This window comes from Cucurbita moschata, unplaced genomic scaffold (genome assembly GCF_002738365.1).
Source record: "Cucurbita moschata cultivar Rifu unplaced genomic scaffold, Cmos_1.0 Cmo_Scf00010, whole genome shotgun sequence".
Classification (NCBI taxonomy): domain Eukaryota; kingdom Viridiplantae; phylum Streptophyta; class Magnoliopsida; order Cucurbitales; family Cucurbitaceae; genus Cucurbita; species Cucurbita moschata.
The window spans coordinates 4,156,807-4,181,608 of NW_019268526.1; the positions used below are offsets into that span (position 1 = coordinate 4,156,807).

Sequence of the window (24,802 nt, forward strand, 5' to 3'; positions counted from 1 at the left end):
GGTTGAAGGAGGGGGAAATACCGGCAAGAAAGATAGGTCTAAACTCCTTAGCTCCTTGCACTTCGTTGCAATCAAACCAACACCCATATCAGTAATATGCACGCACCATTTCAGACACAAGACTTTCAGCTTTCTACATCCAACAGCAACACAACCAATCCCCATATCCGTAATCGATCTACACCTCGCCAACCACAATTTCTCCAAGTTTTTGGCCTCCGCTATGACCTTCAACGCCGAATCCGTCAGTGCAACCCCATTCGACAAGTTAATCTCAACCAATCCAGCACAATTCGTAACCAAATTCGACAATCCCGCATTCGAAAACGACCTAGACCGGGACAGATCGATGGAAAACAACGTCGTTTTCCAAGCACACGATATCGCATTCAAAAACGAATCCTCAACATGAAGGCAAAGGGATAGGTCAAGTTTCGAAATGGATGGATATCGACGAGCGATACTTCGAATCAGGTCAGAGCGCAGTGGTCTTAGAGATTTCCGGTGGTATGATTCGGCGGAGTAGAAGGATTTGCAGACGAGAGAGAACGATTTCCGAGAAAAAGGATCGTCGTGAAGATGGTCGAGAATCACGAAGATAATCTCCTCTGTGAGATGATCAAAGGGTCTGGAGAATGCGTCGTCCATATCAATGGTCTTGATCTTCTTCTTCAGTGGAGATGGAGCAGAATCGACTTTGGAGAACATGGTGAAATGGCTAAATCAAAGAACAGAGGAGGAGAAAACGAGGAATCTATGGGTGGAAAAAGGAAGAAGAAGCTGTAAAACAGGGTTGGTTGGTTCATAGACTCCACCAAGATTCTTGCCGAGAAGTCATCCGCTTGAAGAAACAGAGGTACGGAAAATTACATCCAACGCCTTCCTCGTCCATATTTATTACAAATTCAAAAATAATTCTCATTTTTCATAATTAATTATGAATTAATTAGCAAAATAAATTCTAATATTCTAGCCCATATAAGCTTGGTGGATTATAAAATTTTTGAGGCCGAATATATGGACAAACGTTCTATTTATTGAATAGGGTTCCATGGTAGGTCGGTGACCTCTGAACGTTCATATCTTTGAACGTAAAAGACTTTCTTGAGTTTACCTTTGAATAGGGTTATATAGTCAGTTGCTTCCAAAAAAAAAATTATAATTATGTGAAATTTAAACCGCTAGAAATTATAATATTTATTTAAATTTGGGTTTAATATGATTAAATTAATTTGTAATAAAAAAATTTAATATAAGATAGAAAATAATACATAAAAATAAATTAACGAAAATAAATTTATAAATTCCAAAAAAAAAAACAAAAAAGGAAAATGATGGAGGTGATATTTGGTGGAATGGCGATTGGGGAAGGCAAAGAACAAATGAGTGCACGTGGTACGGCATCAGAGTGGGGCCCACCATACCCGCTAAAAAACGTACTTTGTTCTTGTCTTTCGTACTCTCTCATTTCAGAGCGTGTATCCACCGCCTATTCTATAATTGACAAGTGTCTTTCTTTTCTGCCGTCAGATTTTTAGTATAGCGCACCACGTGGCAACTTCCAAATAAACGGGCCTTTTATATGTACTCGACTTTGGGCTCAGGCCCATTCTTGAATTCCTCTTTCTCCGTTCTCTGACCCCTAAAACTGGGCCTATTTCCTTCTGAAGGCCCAATAGGACCCAATTTTGGATAATTAATCTTATAATTTATAATTTAAAATATAAATTATTATTTTTAATATAAAATCATTTTATTTTTGTTCATTATATATTATACAATATTGCAAAATAATAATTATAAAAAATTAAAATTTAAAGCATATGCTAAATGTGAGGACTTATAGCGAGAATATTAAAGAATATTATGTCAACTTAATAGAATTATTCCCATTTCACCTACCGATCTTATCACCATTAATTTTGAATTTTATATTAATTAAAAATTGAAATTTGTTTTAAATGAAAATATATTTTATTTAATAATTATAGAATTGTATGAAAATGATCTTTAACATAAAAATAACGACCGAAAGGTTATTTATAATTATTGAAATTTATTTTATTTTATAATTAAAGAATGGATCCATTTGGTATTATAGCAAAAGTCCACGTTGGGGTAGCCTAGTATTGTCGGTACATTTAATTATACCCACCAAACTTACATTAAAAAGTAAACTAATTATTCAATTATTTAATTCATTTCATTTAAAATTTTAATTGGTCAAATTTTATTTTAAAAACTGTAGAAGAATTTATTTAAAATATTTATTATCCATAAGAGATCACAAGTTCAAATTTTTTTATAATTGAATTCGGAAAGAAAAAAAAAAAAGTCGTATGGATAGAATAGTTTATTCAACCATGTTCGTAAAATCCGCTTAAATATATTCTTAATTGATTCTAGTTGGGTTGTCTTAGCTGCCCTTTTATTAAGCCAATCTGCAAAGTAAAATTTGGCACGGGTGTAATGGTTTGCCACGTTTTGATCCTTATGTTAGTACCTAATCGAAGTGGTGTCCAACTGAGCACATTAGGATTGCGTATCTTCAAAGGCGAGTGTGTTTCCCGTCTCTTCTAACATTCCGTTGAAGTATGCATAGAGAACTTTAGGAGGTGTTAGTAGGAGAGATATCGAGACAAATCTGATGACCTATCACTCAGCTGGAAGCTTCATTACTCCTTTCGTAGAACACATTTTGGCCCTCGGGCTCAACCGTCACAATCTTTGAGGGCGTCCCTCTCTCTCTCTCTTCTTTCAATGTGCACTCTGTTAAACATAAAATAGATCATATCTGTATATACTAAGATAATCTAGGATTTACTAGTTTGTTACCACATCTATGATTTCATGGTTTGTTATCAAATCATAAATTTGGAATGTAATCTTCATTATACACATATATAAATACATGAGGTTGTTACCCATATAGGTCTTCATGCCATTCAATCTAACACACTCCAAGCCTTACCCACAACAAGTTTGAAGTGTTGATAAGAGATGATCGAAGATAACTAGCAAACTAAGAACCGTCATTATATTTTTTCACATTTAAAAATATCTTATGCATTAACGATTTTCAAACAAAATTTTAATAGTTTCTACGACATTTTAGAAGGGCACAATAATTATTTAATTTCATATAATACAAACAAACATCAACGAAGGTTATACACAAACTTGCACACTCTTCGACACTCGAATCTCAAACAACGTTAATCCAATTCCAAATCCAAATTCAAATCGAAAGCGAAAACCAAACCGAAACATTTTAGTTGACAAACCGACAGTTTTGTCTGATTTCTCCATAACTTCCTGTAAGTGGCTTTATATTACCCATTTTGATCATGGAAGAACCAAAGTCATCTCTAAAGGAGTATGGATAACTGCTATAGTACGACACCAATTCATCACTCTCCTGGCTCCCGCCGCCGAACAGTTCCTGGTCGGAATGGAGAAGACCCTTCTTATTCAACAAAGCTTTGAAGTAGGCAGTGTCAAAGAAATTGGAAGTCTTGTCAAGACCCATCAGATTGTTATCCTTGCCGCTTGGTGGGCAAATTGCCTTCAGCGACGCTGCGAATTTCCGGTCGATGTTGGTGTCGTTGTATATCCTTGTTCGGAAGGTGGCGCACCGAGCTTTGCCGAGGGTGTGGCCAGCAGATAAGAGGACGAGGTCCTTGAGGTCGAGGCCTTGAGATTGGAAGCTGGATAGAAGCTGTGAGAAACTGAAAAATGGTGGAGGGAGGCTTCTGTTGGCATCGTCTACGCTTGCTGTTCTTGCATCTCTTCTTCCTAATAGTACTTTGTAGTTTGGCCCACCAAGCTGTTCAAAACATAGTTCAACATTTTGGATCGTTAATAATATTTTTTGGATTTTTGAGCGATTTAATAGTTTTATACTTACAATAGCAACAGAATCACGAGCAGCAACAGCTAAGATATCAGCACAAGACACAACATTGCCTTTACAAGCCTTATTGACTTTTTGTTTAATCTGGTCGACGACTTCAAAGCCTCTGATCGAGTTTACATTAGGAAAGGCAGTCTTTTCTCCAACGAAGCTACCAATATCGTCCAATAAGACCGACCCATCACAACCCTAATCATAAAAAAAATTACGAACTCTCAATTGATTGCATGATATGAGTTGAACAAAACGAACAATCAGAACGACAAGAAAGAAGATGAACTTACGTTGACGAAGCAGTCGTGGAAATGGAGACGTAAGAGGGAAGCTCCCATACGAGGCTCACGTTTGATGGCGTTCAAGACGACGGATCTAATGGTGGACAAGGCCTTGGGGCAGACTTTGTTGTAAAAGTTGGGAGTCAGCTGTGCATGGCTATGGCTTAGGGCAGCTGATAAAACAAAAACACAGAGAAAAAGAGAGCGAAGGGCCGCCATTAGAGCTATTGCTTGCTTACTTCTTGTAATATGCTACAGTATTTCTTGGGATTCCACAGTGAAGATGATGAGGAATGCGTTTGGTTTATATAGGGAAAAATGAGGAAGGTGTCACGGGTAGGGTGACACCATGGTTTGGATATCTCAAAGGTAAGGGAGGAGAGAGAGCTCTTATGGACCAAGTCTCCCATGGCTCTTATGAAATTATGCTTTGACAATTTTTTAAGTCAACTATTGATGGGCAGGAGATGGAACAATCCATTGTTAAGAAGGTAATAGGTGGCTCCTAGATGTCATATACGAGTTCCTTGCATTTGTGACATTTTTTTGTAAAATATTTTATCATATAAGTTCCAATATTATTCAGGCTAGATCGTTGCAATAATGATTTTTACTTGTTATTTTTATCACAATTTTATAAAGCATTTTTGGAACAAAAGGTAGAATATTTCAAAATTAATTTTGAAATGATAATAATAATAAAAATAATAAAATCCTTTTCAAAGAGTTACCAACAAGATAAGGATTTTGATCATTTTTATGTTTAAAAAATTATGATAATATGTATTAGAGTTGGGTTGGTGGAAAAATTACAAACTTGGTTTAAACACAAATCTATTTCAAAATCAAGTAAGCTAAATTTAAAAAAAAAATTAAAAATATGAAACAGATGTAAATATTTTTATTTACAAGGCTTCTAATTCTACTTGGAATTTTGAAATTATTAACTAATAGGCAAAATATTAATCGAATTGTTTTTGAACAAATCCACCAACCACTTGACCTGCTAGCAAATTAATTGATATTATACTTAAAACATAACTTAAAGAAGCTTCATTTGAACGGTCCTTGTTTGAACACGCACCCACTTCGTTGGAATTATAATATTCAAATAATTTTATAGTTCATATTGATTTTTAACTTCTAGTCCTACCGACTTTGTGCATTAAGAATTCATTTACTAAAATCAAATGGAATTTAGTCAGTCAAAAAAATTTACTATGAACCTCAAACTTTCAAGCAAAGAAAAAACACCCTTACAAGTGTAACAATAACTATGTGATTTAACTAATGAGAGTAAGAAAAATGATAGTAAGCCAGCACAGAAATAATGACATATAAAAATAAGGCATTTGTTCTACTTAGAAGTTTAAATTCCCATTCATATTATATTTAAGTCTCGTTTTACGACTTCATTTTTTTCTTCTTTTTCTATTTATCAATGTTAAACTAATGGTTACAATCTCTATGTCGATGAGATTCTTCATTGGTTGAAGATAGGAACAAAATATTTCGTCTTTTAAAGTTGTGAAAACCTCTTCCTAACAGACGCATTGTAAAATTGTGAGACTGACGACAATTCGTAACGGCTAAAACAGACAATATCTACTAGTAGTGAATTTGGATTGGTACAACCTATGCTATTGGATCTACCATCCTAAATTCTTCCACTTGAAGCCTTTAAAATCAAATATCCTTCAAAATATGAACCTAGAACCTCCGCCGAATTCGGAATAATAGTAAGAACATAGACCTTAAAAATTGGCCCCAAAAGGAGGAGGAAGAAAGTATTGTTTAAGAGAGGGTCAATGCCTTACAAAGAGACACAAAACCCACGGTTGGTTTTGACCAAATTTAAATTAAAACAGTTGCCAATCGATCAACTTGTGAAACACTTATCCCTTCCTAGCTAAGTCAACTGTTCCTGATGACAGAGGGGATAATTGGGTTGGTCTTTGACAAACATGTGTTAAAGCTTTGGCTTTGCTTCACCTACCTACTACATTTGTCCCATTCTACCACTACACTTTTTTAAATCATTTTGGAGATTAATTTTGTGAAAACCATGACCAAGTGAAGGTAAGGTTATTAAGTGTTGTACTGAAATGTTCCGATAGAAAGAATAGAGTGGAACTATTTCATTTGCTATTATAATCCAACGGCAAGGAATCAGTGAATCACTCACTACGTGAAATTAGGAAATTTTTCCTTCCTAATATAACCGAGTATTTTTTTTTTTTTTCTGCTTAAGACATCCATACCATCATTGCCTCTGAACTTTTTAACTGGTCTTCTTTTCTTTCTTTTTTTTTAACTCTGAGTTTTTAAGTTTTCTATGAAGGAATTTTCTAAACTATAAATTAAGAGGGCGTGATGTATTGGGATGATATATTCTGAACAAATCAATAATATATATTTGACTAGCATGCAACTTCCGAATAAAATATTTCGTGAGATTAAATATAAATTGTTGTTAGCTGTTAAAAAATTGCGACTTCCACACTTGGGAATAAAAACTTTGTTTAATATTTGAAAAAAATGCAAGTGTTATATTAAAAAAGGTAGTAGTAATATCAATATTATCGAAATGATTAGCATAATTTATTCGGTATTGTCTTTTTGAACAAGTAATAGCCACTGTAATCTCTTATTTAAAATATTTTGGGAAACAAACACGTATTTGGAAGTTATAGTAAAAAAATAATGTTTCTATTATTTAAAACAAAAAACTGTATTCTAACTCAAAAGGCAAGCTAGGACAAAAAAAAAAAAAGAAAAAATCAAAATGCTTTCTGAACAAAAGAACAAAAACAATTCATAAAAATAAATTATATTTTGAAACGACTTTTTATATTTTAAAAGACCAAGAAAAAAAGAAGGCTTAAAGAATTGGTTTATAAACAAAGTTAGCTTAAGTGTATTACTTAGTTTTAGAATCTTTAAATAAATTAGATTCATGGGCAATCAGAATAAGAAGCATCATTTAATAGCAATGAAGGTTAAATGTGTACCTCAGAGTGAGTATTCTCCAATTTCAATGCTCCGTGCTGTTGAGGTCCCAGATAAATCCAGAATTAACGTAGAAAGCATTCCCATCAGAATCATCAGCGGGTTCGGCTCAATCCTGGGCCTCTTTCTTGTGATGTAAAACAAAATCAGACTCCTCCAGAACGCCAGGAGATGAGATAATGGCCGAAATTTGTCAACAGTCACCTGTTACCCAAAATAAAAAATGCAACCGCATCATTGTCATGGGTTGGGAGGGAAGACTTAAAAAATGTGAACCCACCTAATACGATAATATATCTGATAATTATGAAGGTGAATATTAATGGAAATAGTATAATATGGATACCACCAATTGGAAGGTTGCAGAAATGATTATTATATGGCATCAGCTAATAATTGTACAGAGCAGATTTGCAGTTTACATAAGCAATAAATTGACAAAATGATGACATGCACTGTGTTAAGGAGGACACAATAACATAATGATATGAAATTGTTCACTTTCATCCGAAGATTTCTCAAAATTCCTTATATCGGTGGAGATAGTATTCCTACTTATAAATCCATGATCAACGTTATAATTAGTCGATGTGGGACTCCTCCCTCAACAATCCTCAACAATCCTACCCTCGAATAAAGTACACCCTCTCTCCTGAGGCTTCATGGGGCCCTCGAACAACCTCCCTATAACTGAAGCTCGACTCTTTCTCTGGAGTCCTCGAACAAAGTACACCATTTGTTCGACATTTGAGTCAACTTTTGACTACACCTTCAAAACTCCAACTTAAACTTATTTATTCGACATTTAAGAATTCTACTAACATAACTAAGTTAATGGCATGACTCTATTACCATATTACAAACCACGTCTCTCCACAATGTTACGAAATTGTTCACTTGGAGCATAAACACTCGTGGCTTTACTTTTGGTTTCTCCGAAGACTCCTCTCCCAACAATCCTCAACATCATTGAACTTAAAAGTTTCTAATAAATTATCTTATTCAGTTAATAAGGTACAAAGACATGGCTGACTGAGGTGTTCTAAATTTCTATAAGAGTTTCCATCTGGATATGCTGCTCCCTTGATATCTTTACACTGCAAGAACTTATCAAGCAATGTTAAGGGGGCACAGATTCAGCAAACTTAAAGCAGAGGATGAAGATCTATGTTTTTCTCGACTCTGCAGAATACGCTCTAAGAAGCAAGGACGACTGACTCTTTAACTACGAGCATTTCAGTCTTGTTAAAACCACAATTCTTTAGAGAGGATGTGTTTTTCGTTAAAGGGCTCTACCTTAACAAAAGGATATGTTTTTTTCTCAAAAGACACAACTCTATACCAAGAGATGGGAATATTTGAATGACCACAAATAGTCTATAACTATGTGATTTTCTTATTTGTTTGATACACAAAAAAACACTTCTTTTTTTCAGACAATTACTCGCATATTGTAGTGTTCGTTGAGTTTAGTGGTTGATGTGCTCATTCTCAGATTGATATTCTGTTCTATCCTGGGAGGTAATTGTTTATGACACCTTGAGTCTTAAAGAAACAGTGTGAGTTCATTGGGTTTAGTTTAAACTAAGAAACTTTTGAGTGATTCAAGCATTAAAACTAATCACACGGTCTTAGGTTCATGTCGATCCAAAATACAAAGGCTAAAGTCAAGTAACAATTTGCACGACAAAAATTGTTTAAAATTCTATGATAAGATTGAGATTCTTTATATATATCCAACAAAACAATAAGACAGTATTCCTATTTATAAAAAATAAGAGATTGTTTCTTTCCCTGTGCACAATACGTATTCATGTTACCCTCAAAGGATAAGACAACATCAAGGCTCCATGAATCATGAGAAATGTCTATTCAATGATCACAAAGATGGAAGCTAAGATTTAGTTTTATAAGCAACTTATGTAGTCTTTTTCTCTTGTATACTTGATGTGTTCATAATCTGTACGAGTATGAAAAGTATCTCTTCATGGAAAACAATCCATCAAACCACAAAAAAAAATTTTCAAAACCTAAATGATAGTTGGGGAGATGTTTTTAAAAATAGTTTTTTTCTTCCGTATTCAAAACTATTGCCAAAAGTTGTGCTAGATAACTGGCAAGGTCAACTAACAAGTTTCTTTGTATATCCACGAGTGTCGAGATCAGTATATGTGCATCTCGACTATTCTCATGGGAAATTACTTGGTCCTACTACTACATTTGTCTACCAAGGAAACTTGTAGGATACTAAATTCTGCGTAGGTAGTCACTATGACTTAAACTCATTCCCTCTTAAGTCATTTTTATACCTAGCTCATAATTTTAAAAGGAATAATAGCTTTGAGTTGTCTTAAGAAGCAGTTTAGCAAAACACAGATGCAAAATGGCCCTGACCTAAGTTTCAGGAACTGCACTTCTATTCATATTTTTATTGATACAAATAGTACCGGGGGGTGGTTTTATAGATACTGCTTAGCCACTGAGTTTCAATAACTAACCACTGGTATGAATCTAACAGAAAACGCTTTAACCAAAACCAAGAATACAAATAACAAAACAGCTCAAACAATACACCAAATATATACGCAACAACTCGATGCCACAAGCTCTTCATAGGAACATTAGACCGCAATTAGAGGAGAATCTTTTAGACTCAAATGTGGTTACCAGGTAGTATCATAACCATTATTGACAGCCGCAACGTAGTCCTTGAAGCTCGAATACCATCTCAACATCATTTAATTCACTTAAAAAGTTTTACGACTTCTGGAAGACTAAAGTTGTGGACGTCAATAACAATGCTAAACTTTCCAGTCAGTAATCAGACTAGCAGGTTTTGATTCGCAACAATGAAGTGTTAACATATGCATACATACAGCTAAAATGTAGGTTTCCATGAAATTATAACTTAGTAGTTGCTTTCGTAGGAATGAGAGCTAACCTTAACGTCGTTGTTCAGAGCGTGAGTGGCGGTGAGGCATTGATCGATCTGCTTTGTAAATCGAGCAATCTTAATCGCTCATGCCCTAATTTCGAGTTCAATCAACTTCTAATTGACAAACGATTCTTGAACTCCACCATTCACAGCATCGACTACAAGATCCGAAACACACACCGCTTCTGAGTAGCATCTTTCTTCGCCTTCTCTACCGCGATGATTCAAAACAAGAAGATTACGATTTAATATCACGAAACTATAAAATAACCACCATCTAAAGACTATGAAGCCGTAAGAGAGAGTGAAGAAATTACAGAAAACAGAGAGAGAGAGAGAGAGAGAGAGAGATGAGATAGTAACTAACCGGAGTTTTCCCGAACCTTGAGAGAGGCGTACTAGTGATCATTGACCATTCGAAGCAATGAAGCTTCCAATCCTGCAACCTCGGCGCTCAATCTATCCATCTCCGATCGAAATTTCCCGCGATTAGGCGCTACAGGGAGTTGCGGCCAAGATGAACTTCACGGAGAATTCATGTCTGGCGCGAAATATTCTGGTTCACATTTCACACACTCTTAAAACTTTTAAATAATTTTAAAATTTATAAATATATATATATTTATTGGGTATTTTTTATTATTATTTTTAAGATATATAATTAATTTTTCAATATTGTCAAATTAAATAATGTTGGAATTTCCAAGGTGGCTGGCTTACAAATAATCCCTGCATCAGATACTTCACTGACAAAAAACGAACTTTTCAAAATAGTCCAATGAGAGGAAAATAATAATAATAATAATAATAATAATAATAATAATAATAATAATAATAATAAACCTTCAAATTTGACTATTTTTCCTTCAAAAATTAATTTTTAATAAATAAGCTTCTTCTAGTAATCCAAATTTTATATTTTAAGTATTTTTGTAAATAAATATTTAAAATATTCCAACCAAATTTTACTTGGTCTCCTTTCAAGTTTCCATAAATACCCCTCTTCTTGAAGCTTCAATCATCCGATCTTCATTGCTTTTCCAATAATCTCTCCTTTTTACTTGAAATCCATGGCGATTGCATCCCTTTCTCGTCCCAACAAAATGGTTGTGGCTTTAGCCTTAGCCTTATTCGCCGTGTTCATGGGGAACTCATCGGCTCATCTCTCTCCCGATTTCTACTACAAGAGCTGCCCCAAGCTCCTTAGCACTGTCCGAGCTGGTGTTCGGTCTGCCGTGGCTAAAGAACCTCGCATGGGCGCTTCCCTTCTCCGCCTCCACTTTCATGACTGCTTCGTTAACGTATAAAAATCTCTTTTCTTATATTAGTTATGTTCTCTTTTTTAATTATATTATCTACAATTGATCGTCATTTATTAGGGTTGCGATGGATCGATCCTTCTGGAAGATACTCCTACGTTTACGGGAGAGCAAACTGCAGCTCCCAATAATAGATCCGTTAGAGGGTTCAATGTGATTGAGAGTATAAAGAAAAATCTTGAAAAAGTTTGTCCGGGTGTTGTCTCTTGTGCTGATATATTGACTCTTTCTGCTCGTGACTCTGTCGTGGCAGTGAGTTATTTGTTTTTAATTACATTAATTTTCTAAACCTCGTACCTTAAAAAATATTTGTTTAGTGTGACTCAATGATGTTGACTTTTTGCTCGACTAATTAATTATTTCAGCTTGGAGGACCAAGTTGGAAGGTTAAATTAGGGAGAAGAGATTCCAAAACATTATTTCAGCTTGGAGGACCAAGTTGGAAGGTTAAATTAGGGAGAAGAGATTCCAAAACAGCCAGCTTCTCTGATGTCGTTGGTGCCATTCCTCCGCCAACTTCCACCCTCGACACCCTCATCAACCGATTCAACACTAAGGGCCTCTCCCCTCGAGACTTGGTTGCCTTATCCGGTATAGAAGTTTGAACATATGATCATGTTAAATCACTAATCGAATTATGATAAATGTAATTATATCAATACTTAATTGATATATGCAGGAGCCCACACCATTGGACAAGCTCGGTGTTTATTTTTCAAGAATCGTATATACAACGAGACCAACATCGACGAGTCATTTGCTAAAGAGAGGCAACGAAGCTGCCCAAGAAATGGAGGCGACGACAATCGTGCCCCTTTGGACTTTAGAACCCCAAAGCTTTTCGATAACTACTACTACAAGAACCTTTTGGAGAAGAAGGCCCTGCTTCGCTCCGATCAGGTGCTCCACGACGGCGGATCCACTGATTCCTTGGTTGAACTCTACGGTGATGATAGTGATGCCTTTGAGTCTGACTTCGTGGCTGCTATGATCAAGATGGGCGACATTCAACCACTCACTGGATCGCAAGGCCAGATCCGAAAGGTCTGCAGCCGACCCAATTGATGAACTTTAATTTGATGATTGAGAATAATTATTTTTCGTTTTGTTTTAAATTCGTTTAAAAAAATAATAAGCTAAGTGTGGATTTGTTGTATTTTTTTAAATAAATTTATGATTAATGATATGATTTTATTGTTTAATCTTTGACCCGAGTCCTTTCAACGAGACAACTTGAGCATAACTTTGTAATAACAAAATATGTATCTCGATCAAATTGTCAAAAGTTTAAATTTAAAAAAAAAAATCTTGCAGTTAATTTGAATATAGAAAGTATATATTAAAAAAAACTAAATAAGTATTAAGTTATAAATAATCATAATTAATAATTAAATCTATATTTATAAGTTAATCATAGTATCACAACAAGTGATTTAATTTGTTTTTGAAGAAATGGTTAATTAGTTTTATTTATTTTAAAAATGGTTAAATTTATTTAATATCATCAATATTTTTATTTATTCTCCTCTATTAAATAAATTATAATTCTTTAGAATATAATTTTTGTAAATATGTATTTGATATGAAATCCACAGAGGGAAAGTATGGAATGGATTCAAGATCAAAAGTAAAGAAAACTCGTTTCTAGACTTGTGATTCGAATTACTTCACAAGAGGTTTGATCAATACCACTCGAATGACGCTAGCATGTTTTAAATACAAGAATTTATAAAGAAAATCATAACTCCCAAGAAAGCTAAAAAAAAAATAGAATTTCTATTTTTTAATTTCAAAATGTGACGTGTCTAATCAAAGAAAAGAAGGTTTTTATATAGCATTTACAACCTTAACCTATGTGACACTAACTCCCAAATTAAATTGACTGTAAGATGAGAAATATCATAACCTCCATATTGAAATGACGAGTTAATGGTGGAATATGGTAACCTACGTGGGTTACAATATAACTTCAACTTCTATATTAAAAATTAGCTTAAATATGACAGATAAATATTTAAATTATAATTAAATAGTGCAATGAATGAAATGTGCTTATTAGTTATCAAATATTTAAATTATAATTAACTAGTTCTAAGAGTTCATTAAATGCAATTTAGAGTATATTTATTTGTTTCTTAAAGCTCAACTTTGCACACCATATAAGGGAGGTCTCCAACGTCTTCTAAAATTTCTTTTGATGAACTCAGCATAGCTTGAATATAAGTGTACAAGGTAGCTTCTTGACTCTCGTCCTTATAATTAGACATTGAGATATGGAAATTCTTTAGTCGTGGTTCATATCAGTATTGAAATTGAATAAATGATTTAAATAATCCAAATATTTCATAGCCGAATTGAGTTAGGTTGATTATTTAATTATAGTTGCTTGAGTTTAAAAAATTTAATTGTTAAAAGATATTTCAACTCCATCCACTCAATTTATGAACGCACTTGTATTCCTTTTCAGTTAAATAATAAAAGTCAATAAAAAAAAAATTAGTCTCATTTAGTCCATAAGAACAATTGAATTTAGTATAAAAGTACCTAGCGGTGACAATGGCAAGTGCGACCGACCAATGAAAACCTCGAGTTGGTGGGGGAGGGAATAGTCTCAATATTTGAGTATTCTAATTTTAAACTATTTAACTACTTAATCATTAATATGTTCCTAACTTTGACTTTTTCTCTACCTTCTCATTTTTATTACTTAAAAATATATATTCTTTTTTCTTTTTTTGACTTGGCTTGCTTGTAATGGATAGTAAATGTGCTAAATTTATATAATTTATTCCTTTCAAATTTCTTTTTCAATTAATTATTCAAAAAGTTTCGATTTTACTTCTTTTACGTTATCTTTTATAATATATTATTAAAATAACGTAAATTTTAATTTAAAGAAATAGACATGCTTGTCGTTTATAATCTAATTTTAATTATATTAAATTAACTATGTCCTAATATTATTTTTATTTCTATTAGAAATTATTAGCACCAAACTTAAAATACTCACTAATATCAATGTATTTATATTATTTAATGAACTGAAATCAATACGATAAAATTTTGAGCTCGGGGTTTCTTATTTTTATTTTAAATTAAATTACCCGCTAAATTCAAAATTTAGAATTAATTTATTTTTTTAAAAAAATATTATTTACACTTATACAATACAAAGTCCACTACACATTTTCAACGAGACTGGTCAATTAGAAAAGGTTCTAATTTTCCTTAGAAGTTTGCGTGACCTTTATCCAAAAGAAATTAATATAGAAAAAGAGCCACAAAGAGCCTTGGCTTAGTTGGCTTTCTCTACTTCGTATGAAGCTTCATGAGGGCAATTTGGTAAATTGCTCTTTGAAAAATTTACAATATTATAATTAGTGAATTATACTCCCGTGTTTTTTAATAGGAGTGTTCATAAGACCCGATAACTCGACCAATCTCAATTATCAACGTAACCCATAAAAGTTGGGTTAGATTTTTGCACCAAAAATTTCAAGTTGTCCAAGTCATTAATTCACCTAACGTGAAATTTCAGGTTGATTCAAAAGATATTTTTAAACCCAACCCGATCGAAAAGGTAATTTATTTTGATCATTATTTAAAATTTTCATGTCAAAATTTTGCTCCAATGAAACAAGATAAGAACGAGAATATAAAAACTAAATTATAACCCTAAAAATAATGAACTAAAGTCAAAAAAATAATACTTAAACGTTAATTTTACCTTCTAAAACGTCGTATAAAAAATAATATATGCTTTGAAACACAATATTTAATTAATTGTTAGGCAAGCTATGCTTTGAAAAAAAAAATAATCATGATATTATTGAGTAAATTACGGCTAGGTAAAATTTTAAAGTGTTTTACAAAATGACATTAAATTGATTATTAATATTTAATTTTGTTTAATATAATTATTTAATAATTATAATATAAAAATAAGGAGACTAAACAAAATAAAAATTGAATTCAAATTGTATATAAATTTTGGAGGAAAAGTATCCAAGTAGGTAGATTATAGATGTTCCTTCCATTAATATTTACCAATAAAATCACCAAATATATTAATTTATTTTATGTATTGTTTTTAGTCAACCATTTTGGCTTCCTTTGATGCCTATAACGAATCAAATGTAGCTTTGGTTACTTTCCGCTGTTGCCCATTATTGTTAACAACTAATTTTCAAGATCGGGACGTTTTTTAGTCAACCAAAAATTTTGAGTTGGTCGGGTTGGCTAATCGAGTCGTATAGACTTCACGACTCATGTGACACTCGAGTGAAGGAGAGATATATGAATGAATCGAAACCACATCTGATCAGAGCGATCCTAAAGATAGGAGGTCTAAGAAAAACTTAAACGAAATGAACGTTATTATCTACCAACAAGGTGCACCCCCATTTTCACTGGCTCAATTATAAGAATTTTATGGTTAAACATGTTCTACTTAGAAATTTTCCTAGAATGCATATGAGTGAAGACAAATTATGTTAGAAGGGCTCGTGTTGATCTGTGAGGTTGGTTTTCACTCTTGAAAATAAGAAGTGGGTTATGTGGCTATGTCACGGGAGATGTAAGAGAATGTCGGGCCATCAGTCAAATTGGACCGATAATATAACTCAAATCAAACTATTTAAATTATTCGTCTAGGTTGTTGAGGTTATTGACATTTGAACGGTATTTTTAATTAAAATTAAAATTTTAATATAATGTAATTTAAATAATTAAAAAAAAAATAATAGGCTGCTCTCTAAGATAAGGTCCCTGCGGGAAAGCTACCCTGCATGCATGGGCATCGTGGTCACTTAGGATTCGTATAAATTAACTTTTATTAAAATAAAAATAAAATAAAATAAAGATTCCCAGAATTAAAATATGAATAATTCAAAATAATCACTCTAAAGTTAGCTTGTGTGGACCCTGCTAATTTTGACTTAATGGATTAATGCTTTAATAATTCAAGATAATTACACTCCAACTCCACCCATGTCTATTCCATGCCATCCTTTCATCCCACGTCTATTTTGTTTAAATTTATTTTTTAATTTAAAATATATATTGATATGGAAATTACGGGTATAATCGTAACTTTTCATATTAAGAAGTCTTCTTCGTCTCCATCTCGTTTCCTATTTTTTCTTCATCCCGACAAAAATTTTCATTTATTTTTGCAAGAAAAATGGGAATTTTCTACCCGAGACTCGTTCCATCCTCTGTGAAATTTTTACAATTTTTTAATATATTATTTCAAAAAATATTTTTTTAATATAATTTCTAAAAATTTTAATTTCAATACTACAACATAATTTTCAAAACTCAAAAATTATTTATTTATCAGGTGGGTTTGGGCCGTTACAAATGGTATCAAAGCCGGACACTAGGCAACATGGCAACGAGGACACTAGGTCTCGAAAGGGGTGAATTGTGATATCCCATGTTGATTGGAGATGGGAACTAAACATTCTTTGTAAGGCGTGAAAACCTCTCCCTATAACAAGCCAAAGTAAACAATATCAGCTAGCGATGAGCTTGGATTGTTAACTAATAATCGTTCTAATTTTTGTATGGAAAAATTTTAATAAACCGTTAATTCAATGATATACTAAATAGTACATTCACATTCAATTGAGCGTTTAATATATCATTAAATTATATATTATTTAATCTCGTTACGATCAATAATTCATCAAACAAAGTCTTCGTTTTTTCGTTTTGTAAATCTATATTCTCTAATTTTGTAGACATGCATCCAATCCATGTGATTATGAGTCATTGTCTTTGAAGATTAGGTAATCAACCAATCGACCAATACCAAAATTTGGCCCCATCTTTATATTAAATGCTACTTTTCCTCTATTTGTTCATGTTTGAAGTGTATAAATAGGGCCCTTAGTCAAGCCACAATCCATGTCCACCACACCACACTCCTCTTCTTTCCCAACCAAAATGGGTATCACCACTTCTCATACCCCAAAAAATGTAGTGATTTTTGTCTTAGCTTTGCAGCTGGTCTTCCTTTTGATGGGCAGCTCCTCAGCCCAGCTCTCCACTTCCTTCTACTCCAAGACCTGTCCCAAGCTCCTCCCGATCGTCCGCTCGGGCGTCCAATCCGCCATCGCAAAGGAAACCCGCATGGGCGCTTCCCTTCTCCGTCTCCACTTTCATGACTGCTTTGTTAACGTATGCATTATTAAGTTTATCGTCACTGTCGGCTTAAGTTGTTGTTGTCGTCGTATTTATAACTTGTGCGTTTTTTTGACAGGGATGTGACGGGTCAATTCTTTTAGACGATACTGCCACTTTTAGAGGAGAACAAACAGCTCCTCCAAATAATAGGTCTGTTCGAGGTTTTGACGTCATAAAAGCTATTAAGAGTAGTGTGGAAAAAGCTTGTCCTGGTGTTGTCTCCTGTGCTGATATTTTGACTCTTACAGCTCATGATTCAGTCAACATTGTAAGTTGTTGTTAAGTTTAGAGGATTTTCTCCTATAATCAATACTCTGTTTCTTTATGTTTTTAACGGTAAGTAATTATTTTAGTTGGGAGGACCAACTTGGGAGGTGAAACTAGGACGAAGGGATTCGAAAACAGCTAGCTTCTCCGCCGCTAGCAGCGGTGTCATCCCTCCGCCTAGTTCAACCCTTGCTAACCTCATCAATCGATTCAGTGCTAAAGGCCTCTCCACTAAAGACATGGTTGCCTTGTCTGGTATTGTTTCACCGTCACTCGCTATGTCTTTTTAAGGTTCCTATATAGTTAAATTACAAATTTGGTCTCTTGTGGATGTAGGAGCCCACACGATAGGTCTAGCAAGGTGCACTAGCTTCAGGAACCGTATATACAATGAGAGCAACATTGACGCTTCATTTGCAAAGCTAAGACAACGCAGCTGTCCGAGAAGAGGAGGAAATGACAATCTTGCCCCTCTAGATGTTGCAACGCCAAAGTTTTTTGATAACTATTACTACAAGAACCTTTTGAACCAAAAGGGCTTACTCCACTCTGACCAGGTCCTCCACAATGGCGGTTCCACCGATTCCTTGGTAGAACAATACAGTAAAAATGATAAGATTTTCGATGCCGATTTCGTAACGGCAATGATTAAAATGGGAGACATTCAACCGCTCACCGGATCTAAGGGCGAGATCAGGAAGGTCTGCAGCAAACCCAACTAATTACGCTTATGGATTTGAATATTCAACTTGAGGAACTCAATAATGAGTTTTTATCCTCTCTGTTTTTTTTTTACCTGTGTGCGTTATTTACTCGAAAAGTAAAAGTATGAAATTTACCAATTACTAATAAAGAATTTGTCGGTGTTGTTTGGGTGGAATTTGTAAGATGTTATATATATATATTGTTTTATTTTCCTTTTTCTGCCTTGTTTATATTGCTTTTTGGTAACTTTATTTCAAATTATAATTATTTGATAAAGACTTTTCTTTTTGTTGTTAAATTGAGAATAATTTAATGATAATTGATGCATATTTTTTTTTATGAAAAATTAAATATTCAAATTTTATATTCCAGTACTAATATATATATATATATATATTTAATTTTTTAAAATTAATCTCAATCAAAGTTTTCTTATTTTCAAAGCAATAATAATGAGATTACGAGCATATAAGAGAAAGAAACGTGTTTTAATGTTTTTCTTATTAAATATTCATTTTATTTTTATTTTTTTAAATTACAAAATTTTTGGAGGACTTAAAGGTAATTATGAATAGTAAGTGTAGACATTATTGACAAATTAACCTAATTTAAACTTTATTTGTGTAGTTATCTTTAATCTAATCAAATCAAGTTCTTAATCCAATAAACCAAAGTTATGGGCTTTTTGGGATTGAGTGGGCCAATAATTTTTTTTTTAAAGAAAATCTTTGGACCAATTTAAAATTTTAAATGGGAGGGTCGGTGACACTACCGACTACCGACCCAAATAGAGTTGCAACTCAACCATCTAGTTTTTAGTTTTTTTTTTTAATTATTTAAAAAACCTTACAGTTACAACCCATCAAAAATTTAACAAACCTAACCTGTATGATTTAGGTTGGTTAGTTTGAGTTGGTGTTGAACCAAATGAACGCTTGATCCAATCATGATGTAATATTTAATAGTTTAATTTATTGTTCGTGAGTTTAGAAAATAGTTAAAATTTTGGTAATAATTTTAGTTAAATGGGATTACTATAGTTAATAACTTATAAATTCATAATTCTTCATAGGTAAAGAGAGGAAAATTTATTTTGGTTACTAAACAAAGTTATAATTATTAATTTCTAAAAAAAAATTATAATTATAATATAATCGCCGCTTATTCAGCATTTTATTCCATTTCCGGCGCGACCACCACCGTCACCGCCACCGCTTCGACGGTGCCGGTAATCTGAACCCTAAATAACTCACAGAATTCAGAATGCGCACTAAAATGGCGGCTCCCAGTAGGAAACTACGAAGCATTTGCATACCCGTATTGCTCTCTGTAACTCTGCTCATAATTTCGATCCTCATTTTAGCCTTTACTGCTTTCAAGCCCAAGCGGCCCACCATCGCCGTCGATTCAGTTTCTCTGCTCGATCTGAACATTTCTCTGGACGCCGCCAGGCTGAGCGTCGATCTGAATTTGTCTCTCTTGCTTGATCTCTCCATTGAGAATCCGAATAAGGTAGCCTTCGAATACTCCTATACCACCGCCGTCGTGAGTTACAGAGGCGAAGAACTCGGAGAAGCACCGATTCCGGCCGGCTGGTTGCCGGCCGACAGGACTGAGAAAATGAACCTAACATTAACGATGATGGCTGACCGGCTCCTGGCTAAGTCGGAGCTATTCTCCGACGCGATCTCTGGTGAAGTCCCGATCAACATTTTCACCCGATTGTCCGGGATTGTGAAGGTGATCGGTGTTTTCAAGATTCATGTTGTGGCCTCGTCGTCTTGTGATCTCACCATCGGCATTGGAAACAGAAGCATTGAAGATCAGAAATGCCATTACTAGACGAAGCTCTGAGGATTTCAGTTATGGCGATTTTTGAGGTTTTGTTTAGAGTTCATTTCGCGCAGTTCTTTGGAGGTGCAAATTGAAAATTAAACAGAACTGTAGGGGCAAATCTGGAAATGTGAACAGTCCATAGCGGTTTAGCAATGCTTGTGGTGGAAATGCGCAGCGCGTGACCTGTCTAATGAGGTATTCCTCGAATCGCTTTCCACAGGATTGGCTCAAGGAGGGAGGGTATAATGGAAAACTGGAAAAGAATATAAAGCTTTTTTCTTTTTTTTTCTTTTTCATAATAATTAATTATTTTTCAACCGCGAGAAGAATAATACATTAATTTCCACTTAATTACACATTATAATAATTACAATTAAACTTTTAAATTTATATTTAAAAATTAAATTGATTTATTAATATAAAATTAAAATTTATATCTTATAGCTCTATAAATTTTAAAAATATAAAAATTTGAGGATTAAATTTATAATTTTAAAAATTTAGAGTCCAAATGAACACATATTTAAAAATTTAATTTAACGAAATATTTTTTAATTAAGAAAAGATTTCCCATTGGTCCTGTGGGCTGTTAAGTTATGGGTCAAGACTATCGAGTCCTGGGCTTTCAGAAATTAAAGTTGAGCCGTCGGATCAAATTATCGCATAACAGATGTTGCGATCTCACAGGAGTTTCACATGGGAAACACGTGCAACTGTTTGTATATGATCCGAGCCCCAAAGACCGGTTGGTCGAGTCGAGCTATCGTTAATTCTTCCGGTTCTCCGGCCCACCCATTTGCACTACACTGAATTTATTTTCAATTTTCGAAATTAAACCAAGGTTCGATCTTAATCCTCTCCATTAATCCTCGATCCCGGGATTCTCTCGTTCCGCGGGCCGACTCTTCGCTTAACCAAGACGGTAATTGATTTACTCGACTGTTTTTGGAAGGTTTTGAAGAATTAGGAAATGTTTGGACTCCCAATTTGCTGATCATTATCGTTTCTCTGCTTCAATTTCTTTGGTTTCAATCTTCTTCAGTTTACTGTTGTGTTAGAATTTTGATGATTCCTTCAAATTCTATAGGTAATGGAGAGTCTTAATCTCAGGGGGGAAATAAAAATGGACGCAGCAATAGGGAAGCGGTAGACTGTAATATTTGGAGGATTCTCATAGCTTACGGATTGAGAATTGATTTTGAATTCTTGTTGGTGTTTTGGATGCGATTCTGACTGTGTATGCGTTTTGTGAGATTAGTTTTGAGCATTTTAAGCGTTTTGATATGAATACTTGTAATCTTTTCTGAATTTGGAGTTATTGATTTGAATGATTGAACATTTCCCTTTGCAGCCAGGGAGCTCTTGCTGAGCCATCCGGCTTTCGGCAGAAAAGTGGGCTGTGGTGGTTGATCTTCATTAAAGAGAAACTAGTGGTGCTCCAATTCTCTGGTTGGTATTTGCAGGGAATGCCGAATGGTGACTCTTTTGCATTGGAGGGAGACTTGAGATCACATATTCGTTGGGGAGAAGAACGACGCATTCCTTTTAAGGGTATGGAAACCTCTCCCTAGTAGACGCGAGCAGAACAAAACATTTCTTATAAGCACGTGGAAACATTTACATGAGAACGAAGTATTTCTTAGAAGGGTGTGGTAACCTGTCCCTAGTAGACGCAAGGAGAAAGAAACATTCCTTATAAGGGTGTGGAATCCTCTCCCTAGTAGACGTAATTTGAAACCGCGAGGCTAACGGCGATACGTAACGGGCCGAAGCGGACAATATCTACTCGTGATGAGTTTAGGTTGTTATTAGGAAACCCACCTGCTCTCTGTTTTCAAACGCTCAATTTACCTGCAAGTTATCGTGGAGTGCGAACGCCTACTCTATCGGTACTTGATTTATGAGTTCTTCATTGTTGATCCTGTAGATATTAGGGTATTGTTCTGTGCTTTTCTATATTAGGATTTGATTGATTGGGATGGAAAATAAGGCTAGTGTGATGGTTCAAAGCTACGAATTAGGAAGATTGCTAGGCCAAGGAACATTCGCTAAGGTATATTATGCGCGGAATACAGTAAACAACCAAAGCGTGGCCATTAAGGTGATCGATAAAGGAAGGATTACGAAGGCTACGCTAATTGATCGTATTAAGCATGAAATATCTATTATGAGACTTGTTAGACATCCTAATATTGTATATCTGTATGAGGTTATGGCTACCAAGACTAAGATTTACTTTGTTTTGGAATATGCAAAAGGTGTTGAGCTCTTTGACAAAGTTGCTAAAGGGAGGCTGAATGAGGATGTTGCTTGGAAATACTTTTATCAATTAATCCATGCTATTGATTTTTGTCACAGTAGGGGAGTATATCACCGTGACATAAAGCCTGAGAACATACTGCTTGATGAAAATGAAAATCTTAAGGTGTCTGATTTTGGTTTAAGTGCTCTAGTCGAGTCCGGGTGTCGAGATGGGTTGCTACACACGATTTGTGGCACACCCGGCTTATGTTGCCCCTGAAGTTATCAGTAGGAAGGGCTATGATGGTGCAAAAGCTGATATCTGGTCTTGTGGAGTCGTTTTGTTTGTTTTATTGGCAGGTTATCTCCCGTTCCACGACTCGAATTTAATGGAGATGTATAGGAAGATTGAGAAAGCAGACTATAAATGTCCTAGTTGGTTCCCTCGTGAAATGCAGAGGCTGCTAAGTCGGATGCTTGATCCAAACCCCGTTACGAGGACTTCCATAGCAATGATAAGACAAAGTTCTTGGTTCAAAAAAGGATTGAGGTCTATGAATGTAAGAAGTGGAACAAAAGATGATGCTATAGCGGCTGTTTCAGATGGAAATCAAGAGATGGATAGACCTCCAACTTTGAATGCGTTGGACCTCGTCTCCCTTTCGACGGGGTTCGACCTATCGAGTTTATTTGAAGACGATTCAAGGAAGAAAGAAAGGTTGTTTACTTGTAGAAAACCGGCCTCTGTTCTTCTCTCGAAACTAGAAGAAATTGCTAAACTTGTTCGGTTTCGAGTGCAGAAGAAAGAAGCAGGCCTACTGAGGCTTGAGGCACTAACAGAGGGAAAAAAAGGGGTGTTGTCCATTGATACAGAGATCTATGAGGTTACTCCATCTTTTTATTTGGTGGAAATGAAAAAATCAAATGGAGACACATTGGAATATCAGAAGATATTGGAAGAGGACATAAGGCCAGCTCTACAGGATCTTGTATGGGTTTGGCGAGGTGAGCACGAGCAGCAGCAGCAACGAAAGCCTCGGCCTCAGCCTCAGCCTCGGCCAAATGACAGAAGCTCATCATAAGATATTTGTGAGATGAAATCTAAGCTTGGTTATGATGACAGGTTGGTTTGTTTGGCAAAAGGGAAGAAACACGTTAGAATGATTCAGACGTGAGATCCCACTTGACTGGAGAGGGGAGAGAGGGGAGCGAAACATTCTCTATAAGGGTATGGAAACGTTTCCCTAGTAGACGCGTTTTAAAAATCTTGATAGGAAGCTCGAAAGAGAAAGCTTAAAGAAGACAATATCTACTAGCAGTAGGCTTAGGTTGTTACAAATGGTATAGAGCCCGACACAACGACGATGTGTCTACAAGGACGTTGGTTCTGAAGGAGAATAAATTATGAAATCTCACATCAATTGGAGAGATGAACCAGTACCAAGAGGAGGGTTTCAAAGGGGGTGGATTATGAGACCCCACATCGATTGGAGAGGAGAACGAAACATTCTTTATAAGAGCTTGAAAACCTCTTCCTAGCAAACGCTTTTTAAAAATTTGAGAGAAAGAAAAAAAACAACCATATTCTTCTTCCCACTTACCTCTCTCACCATATATATTTTTTTTAAATACATAACTTTTTAATTTACAAATTTAGTCTCCCAATTATGAGGAAATTTAGTTCCTAAATTTTGATACTATATATATATATATATATATATAAGCAAACTATGACCTATTGACTTGATATGTGATGGATGTTTTAATGTGGCCAGAACATTTTTCTGCCACACATTTAAGCAGCATACCATTTCCTAACTCGAAAGGTTGACAACAGGGCGAGACGAGGCAATTCGAGCAATAAAATTATTAAAATAATCTCCGTCCCTATGCAATCTCAAAAAATGTGATCAATTTTAATTCTAGAGAACTCCCCCCATGAACCATGGTCTTAGAAGCAAAGATATTTAGCAGGAAAAAGAAACATAATGAAAAAAGGAAAAAAAAATACGATGAATATATTCAATTTTGGTTGATATTAACATTTGGCGGGATCTTTAGATACAAAACTTTTTTTTTGAAAAAAATGAAAAAAAAAAAAAAAAAAAAAAAA

At 34.5% G+C, this 24,802-nt stretch overlaps 5 protein-coding genes, 1 long non-coding RNA gene and 1 pseudogene across 9 annotated transcripts in view; 4 read left to right on the top strand and 3 right to left on the bottom strand.

The window, feature by feature from the left end:
- The window catches only part of LOC111448713 (F-box/LRR-repeat protein 3-like), a 5,562-nt gene extending 4,715 nt beyond the window's left edge, over nt 1-847 (bottom strand). For all 3 annotated transcript variants that reach the window (XM_023088423.1, XM_023088422.1, XM_023088424.1), the window contains exon 1: nt 22-847. In XM_023088423.1, the coding sequence (XP_022944191.1) occupies nt 22-708 (687 nt within the window). In that variant the 5' untranslated portion in view covers nt 709-847. The remainder of the gene's footprint in view (nt 1-21) is intronic.
- Nucleotides 848-3,098: 2,251 nt separating this feature from the next.
- LOC111448236 (cationic peroxidase 1-like) lies at nt 3,099-4,556 on the bottom strand. Its single transcript, XM_023087711.1, has 3 exons — nt 4,198-4,556; nt 3,908-4,102; nt 3,099-3,826 (listed from the first exon to the last, which is right to left on the bottom strand). The coding sequence occupies exons 1-3, from the start codon at nt 4,405-4,407 to the stop codon at nt 3,272-3,274; spliced, it is 960 nt and encodes a 319-aa protein (XP_022943479.1). The 5' UTR covers nt 4,408-4,556; the 3' UTR covers nt 3,099-3,271.
- A 2,555-nt stretch (nt 4,557-7,111) lies between these two features.
- Nucleotides 7,112-10,685, bottom strand: LOC111448909. The gene is made up of 3 exons (XR_002711500.1): nt 10,500-10,685; nt 10,139-10,343; nt 7,112-7,401 (listed from the first exon to the last, which is right to left on the bottom strand). It is a non-coding gene; the product is annotated as an uncharacterized LOC111448909 (long non-coding RNA).
- Nucleotides 10,686-11,158: 473 nt separating this feature from the next.
- LOC111448795 (peroxidase 4-like) lies at nt 11,159-12,593 on the top strand. 2 transcript variants are annotated; one of them, XM_023088546.1, is made up of 4 exons: nt 11,159-11,433; nt 11,512-11,703; nt 11,817-12,042; nt 12,131-12,593. In XM_023088546.1, exons 1-4 carry the CDS (start codon nt 11,203-11,205, stop codon nt 12,514-12,516), a joined length of 1,035 nt encoding a protein of 344 aa, XP_022944314.1. In that variant the 5' UTR covers nt 11,159-11,202; the 3' UTR covers nt 12,517-12,593. The 2 variants fall into 2 exon arrangements, with proteins under 2 accessions (XP_022944314.1, XP_022944315.1); XM_023088547.1 differs by having other exon boundaries at nt 11,172-11,433; nt 11,877-12,042.
- A 4,756-nt stretch (nt 12,594-17,349) lies between these two features.
- On the top strand, nt 17,350-18,787 carry LOC111448170 (peroxidase 4-like). The gene is made up of 4 exons (XM_023087622.1): nt 17,350-17,634; nt 17,717-17,908; nt 17,994-18,162; nt 18,244-18,787. Exons 1-4 carry the CDS (start codon nt 17,362-17,364, stop codon nt 18,627-18,629), a joined length of 1,020 nt encoding a protein of 339 aa, XP_022943390.1. The 5' UTR covers nt 17,350-17,361; the 3' UTR covers nt 18,630-18,787.
- A 1,100-nt stretch (nt 18,788-19,887) lies between these two features.
- LOC111448649 lies at nt 19,888-20,454 on the top strand. Its single transcript, XM_023088337.1, has one exon. The coding sequence runs from the start codon at nt 19,888-19,890 to the stop codon at nt 20,452-20,454; it is 567 nt and encodes a 188-aa protein (XP_022944105.1).
- Nucleotides 20,455-21,906: 1,452 nt separating this feature from the next.
- On the top strand, nt 21,907-23,976 carry LOC111448113 (annotated as a pseudogene).
- Nucleotides 23,977-24,802: the final 826 nt, after the last annotated feature.

Coding starts and splice junctions, on each gene's coding strand:
- LOC111448236 (XM_023087711.1), bottom strand. CDS start 4,407: ATGGCGGCCCTTCGCTCTCTTTTTCTCTGTGTTTTTGTTTTATCAGCT. Junction 4,103..4,197: donor TCCACGACTGCTTCGTCAAC/GTAAGTTCATCT, acceptor TTTTATGATTAG/GGTTGTGATGGGTCGGTCTT. Junction 3,827..3,907: donor CTCGTGATTCTGTTGCTATT/GTAAGTATAAAA, acceptor TGTTTTGAACAG/CTTGGTGGGCCAAACTACAA.
- LOC111448170 (XM_023087622.1), top strand. CDS start 17,362: ATGTCCACCACACCACACTCCTCTTCTTTCCCAACCAAAATGGGTATC. Junction 17,635..17,716: donor TTCATGACTGCTTTGTTAAC/GTATGCATTATT, acceptor TTTTTTTGACAG/GGATGTGACGGGTCAATTCT. Junction 18,163..18,243: donor AGACATGGTTGCCTTGTCTG/GTATTGTTTCAC, acceptor TTGTGGATGTAG/GAGCCCACACGATAGGTCTA.
- LOC111448795 (XM_023088546.1), top strand. CDS start 11,203: ATGGCGATTGCATCCCTTTCTCGTCCCAACAAAATGGTTGTGGCTTTA. Junction 11,434..11,511: donor TTCATGACTGCTTCGTTAAC/GTATAAAAATCT, acceptor GTCATTTATTAG/GGTTGCGATGGATCGATCCT. Junction 11,704..11,816: donor CTCGTGACTCTGTCGTGGCA/GTGAGTTATTTG, acceptor TAATTATTTCAG/CTTGGAGGACCAAGTTGGAA.
- LOC111448649 (XM_023088337.1), top strand. CDS start 19,888: ATGGCGGCTCCCAGTAGGAAACTACGAAGCATTTGCATACCCGTATTG.